Source organism: Echinops telfairi, unplaced genomic scaffold (genome assembly GCF_000313985.2).
Source record: "Echinops telfairi isolate 266 unplaced genomic scaffold, ASM31398v2 ScPeMD7_3533;HRSCAF=4204_0, whole genome shotgun sequence".
Lineage (NCBI taxonomy): Eukaryota > Metazoa > Chordata > Mammalia > Afrosoricida > Tenrecidae > Echinops > Echinops telfairi.
This window is the reverse complement of record NW_022107431.1, coordinates 15,289,789-15,294,689: the sequence shown is the minus strand read 5'-3', so window position 1 is coordinate 15,294,689 and position 4,901 is coordinate 15,289,789. Positions and strand designations below refer to the sequence as shown.

The 4,901-nt window shown below is 44.3% G+C and overlaps 1 protein-coding gene across 3 annotated transcripts in view; it reads right to left on the bottom strand.

The window, feature by feature from the left end:
- The window catches only part of MTRF1L (mitochondrial translation release factor 1 like), a 22,965-nt gene that overhangs the window by 1,253 nt on the left and 16,811 nt on the right, over window positions 1-4,901 (bottom strand). For 2 of the 3 annotated variants that reach the window (XM_004701941.2, XM_045294698.1), the window contains one exon: window positions 1,761-1,897. In XM_004701941.2, the coding sequence (XP_004701998.1) occupies window positions 1,761-1,897 (137 nt within the window). The remainder of the gene's footprint in view (window positions 1-1,760; window positions 1,898-4,901) is intronic. The other variant, XM_045294697.1, reaches the window with a different exon arrangement.

Genomic DNA, 4,901 nt, shown 5'->3' with positions numbered 1-4,901 from the left:
ATAGTTCATATTTTGTGTATATGTGTGTGTGTGTGTGTATACGTACTTTTTTTTTTTGCAAATAGCGTACACATAATGGGTAGAACTCTCCTAAACTGTGTAAAACGTACTGATTTATCACACGCCTGCATACACCACATGCTTGATAGATCCATAAGTGAATTCCAGGCTCATTTACCATCATTTATAATACAATAATATTGGCTTTTGAGCATACTTATATAATAAAAGTATAAACCTGGTTAATAAGTCATGGATTGAGTTTGATTTAACACCTTGGTAAATGGAAAATAAGCAGTGCAGACTCCATCCGTCCCTTTGCTCTGCGCTGGTGCACAGCCCAGCCTGAGCGGTGGAGCTCCTTTGCGCCTGGGCACCGAGGGGCTGCTGCAGTGGGAGCATGACCTGGTCCTGTGGCGGGTGGGGATGCTGCCTCAGCACACTGTGGGGCTCCTACAGTGCTGGTTGCACATGCAGCTTGGCACTTCCCTCGCCTGACTCCACAGGGCCCCCACATAGCCAGTCACACCTTTCTAGTCCAAGCGAGGGATGTGGGACTCCTCGACACCACCCTTCAGCTCTAAGTGTCCATATAGGAATGAGACTCAAACAGCCCCCAACGATAGCAGACAAGCCCGAGGAAGCAGTGGCTGTGAGGAACTGTGGCTGCTTCTCATGCCTAAGTGGCCTCTAGGCGGGGCTGGCTGTCCTGATGAGGGCTGTTTATGCACTGGAAAAGCAGTTTACAGAGAGGGGAGGCAGCCTACTCTTGAAAGTCAAGGGGAAGTTAGTGCAGGACTGTTGCACCAAGACAAAGACTTAACAACAAAAGAAAATATTTAAAGGTACCATGCAAAAAAGACACCATACTTATGAAGAGAACACGGGCGGGGGTGGTGCCCGTTCAAGGCCTTCAGGAAAACTGCTCCATGCATTATTTGTTAGCTGAAGACACTCAGTCTCTGTGAATTGCAGTCCTCAGTGGTGACAAAGTAGAACCCATGGATGACGCACGGTGACCCCCAGGACAGAAGAACAGCCCCAGACTGTGTCTAAGACTGCCCACCCATCTTTACCGGAGCAGGTTTGGCAGTTTTCTCCCACTAGTGGTTTCCATCCAACAACCTTTCCGTTCACAGCTGAATGCTTAACCCCTGTACCACCAGGTGATGGCTTATCCATAGGGATTCTTCAGGGGGCTTTGTGGTTATCACATTAAATACCAGCGGAAGAAAACAAGTTCAATTTGCTTGCCAATTTCATTGCATCCATAATTTTCAGGATTCAGAATGAATCAATGCATCTTTTGTTTTAAAAATGCACTCTGCTTAAAAGTCTGAGAAAACATATACCCGATTAAAGAAAAAGGCCAAAAGTATAAGATCACTATAGTACAACTACAGCTTCTAGGGAAACTACTTATTAAAATAATTGTAGTATGTATGGATTGTGATAAGAGTTGTACAAGCCCCCAATAAAATGATTTAAAAAAAAAAAACAAAACGAAAAAACCCCAAACTCACTGCTATTGAGTCGACACCAACTCATAGTTGCCCTATGAGGACGGGGAAGAACTGCCCCTGAGAGTCTGAGACAGTCTTGATGGGAGGAGACACTCCATCTTGCTCTTCAGAGGGGCTGGTGGCTTCCAACTGCTGACCTTGCAATAGCAGCCCAACACATAACCAGTATGCCACCAGGGCAAACGTATCTATACTACCCACGCATTCTGTAAAAACATTTGTAAAAACCCAGCTTACCTGAATCTTCCTGGCCTGGTACCTTTTGCTGGTCTCTTCGTCCAGGTGCATGCTGTACAGCTTCGCACGGAGCCTCCGCATCGCCAGCTCTCTGTTCTTCAGCTGGGACCGCTCTTGCTGGCATTCAGAAATGGTACCTGATAGTGTTATGAGAACTAAAGACTTTAAAAAGAGTGATCTTCATTCATTATCAAGGAACATGTCTTTTACTTCTCGTCCTTTTCCTTTCTTAATGAGAGGAAATATAGGCCTCAAATATAAATGGAAGACTTTCACCAAGTAACTTTTATAAAAGTGTGTTTGAAAACTTGGAAATGTAAATTTGAGCGACAGTGCACAGTAGCTCCATATTGAAGGCACACGTGCGCTGAAACTCTACGGGAGGAGAAAGCCACGACTGATGGTTCTGAACTACTACTGACTTTGCAGTAGCAGTCCAGCTTGTAACCACTACACCCCCAGGGCTCCTAAACAGAAAGCACACATGTAGTTTAATGTCACTTATTTTCTTACACCTCTGGCTCCAGCTACCATCATTGTTTTGATAGCAATAACCATTCACTACAGAAAAAAGGATATGAAGAAATTAAAAATCATAAAACCTATTGGCATTAAGACGATAAAGCCTATTGGCATTAAGTCGAATCCAACTGACGATATAGGACAGAGTACTGCTAGCCCATAAGATTTCCAAGTCTTACAGTTATGGACTGCCACATCCTTCTCCCAGACTGGCTGCTGGCCCACACCTCCACCCCACCGCCCTTCCTGTTAGCAGCTGAGTGCTTAATCACTGTACCACCAGGGCTCATTTACCAGGCACAATCTCTGTTAGTGTTTTGGAATATTCCTTTCCATTTTTTCCCCTGATTATGTTCATGTACTCTATGAGGGGGCTTAAAAAAAATCTGTGGAAAAATTCCATTCTCTGCAAGCCGGTTGAAGCCCCCTCATACATCACAAAGCATGATCTAAAAAGTTTAAGATGAGACTTTCCCATATTTGGAAAACATCAATCCAACATTCTCATCAATTCATGAGATCTGTCAAGAGATTCCTGTCTTCTTTCAAGATACGTGGGGTTTGATTTCCACTTACCACATGTAAATCACTGCAGCAGCATGTAGACTCCACATGTAATTTAACCTTATCAACATATGTACAAATATGCTTGATACAATTGATGGATAGACTGTTATAAGAGCTCCCAATAAAGTGATTTAAAAAACAAACCAAAACCTCAAAGATTTCTTGGAGCTTCTGCCGAACACTCTATCTCGAATTCCTGAAGGTCTGTGGATGGACCTGCATGTTTGCGGGGAGCAGGTCCAAGGCTTTAGTTTTCACAAAGGAGTCCACATCCCTTCCTTCCAGTGATTCAGACCATTTTTTGATGAAAAAAACCCTAATCTTCTTTGGAGTTGATTCCAACTACTAGTGACCCGTAGGGTTTCCTACACCATCTATCTTCACAGGACAGATAGCCTTCTCTTTCCTCCTAGGAGGAGCTGGTGGGTTTGAACTGCTGACCTTGTAGTTAGCAGTACAACCTTTACCAGACAGTCTCCAGGGCTTCTTACTTAAATAAACCTCAGTAGGCTCTCAAGGCTAGCTGTTTACATTTTCATTCTTTAAAAAATTGGTGAATTAGGTGATGATTTAGAGGAGACATTCAACAATCCAAACATTTTCTTTCAGCTCATCCATGGCATTGCTTATCCCACTGCCTCCCTTAGTTTCCTGTTTCCATGCGGCGGCCTCTTCTAGCTGTCAGTCCTTGGGTAAACACTGTCCATTTGCTCTCAATGACTGATTATTTTAGTGAAGGAGTGAGTTCAATTCTAGACCTGAAGAGGACAGGAACACAATCCTGACTGTGTTGTCAGTGAGCCTGGTTACTTTTATCATTTTAAGTTTTGTTCCACATTTTTCTTCCACTCTAACCGAGACTTTTTAATATGACCCTTTTCAGAGTCGATGCTACTGGTAGCTGGGCACCACATAGTTCTTCCGGTCTCAGGTGTGTGGAGACTGATGCTCTGTGGCCCATTTGTCCACGGACTAATTGTTTTCATTATTTTTCTTTTGATTTTAGTTACTCGTCTTTCCTCTGGACAAGGGAGACCAATCATTGCACTCTAGATGGCTGCTCAGGAGCAGCTGCTACTCAAAATTAGAATGTAGCACACTGTCTTTGCCTCTGTTAAAACAATTGACCTTGATGGCCCCCAAGATGATGGTCCAGATCCCCTAGACCTGGTGACTCATCCTTCAAGAAGGTACACTATGTCTAGTGAGTTTTCCTAACTTTGCCCACTGTATGCTCCGCCGCATTCCTGGACACATTTGCAGCAAAGAATGCACACAAACAAATGGCCTCTGGTCACCTGATATGTAATTCTGGGTGCACTCCCCTCTTCCTCCCACATCTGTTCTTTTGTCAACTTCCCAGTGTCTTCCCCTGCAGCCATATCTTGCCAACTTCCTTCTTAGTGTACCAGAGGCCACTCCCTACACTTCTCTGCCCTCTAGCCAGCAACTTCCCCTCCCCCCTTCCCCTTACACCATCAAAGAATGCTTCTTTTAGTGTCATTAGTACATTAGCATGAAAATGTCCTCTCAGGCTTTGTAATGAGTCTGATTCAGTGAAGGACATCACTGCTTATCAGGTCCATGTTGTTGGTCTCCTTAGGTGCCACTGGATTGGTCCTGACACAGGGTGAAGTTGCACACAGCACAATGAGACACTGCTGAGTCCTGTGCCAGCCACAGTGGCTCGAGCTCATTCCACCTCCCTCAGGCCCTTCTTCTCCTTCGCCGCCTCTCTACCACACATGATGTCCTTCTACAGGAACTGATCTCTCCTGATAACGTGTCTCCAGTATATAAGATGAAGTCTCATCATCCTTGCCTCTGAGTAGCACTCTGGGCAAGCTTCTTGCAAGACAGTCCTTTGAGCAGCCAGTGGTACTTCAATATTCTTTCCCAGCATCACAATTCAAATGCAGGATTCTTCTTTGGTCATTCTTATTCAGTGTCGAAATTTCAAATACAGTGAACCCTCATTTATCGCGGTTAATCGGTTCTAGACCCTACCGTGATAAATGAAATTCCGCGAAGTAGGATTCCTTATTTGTAAAT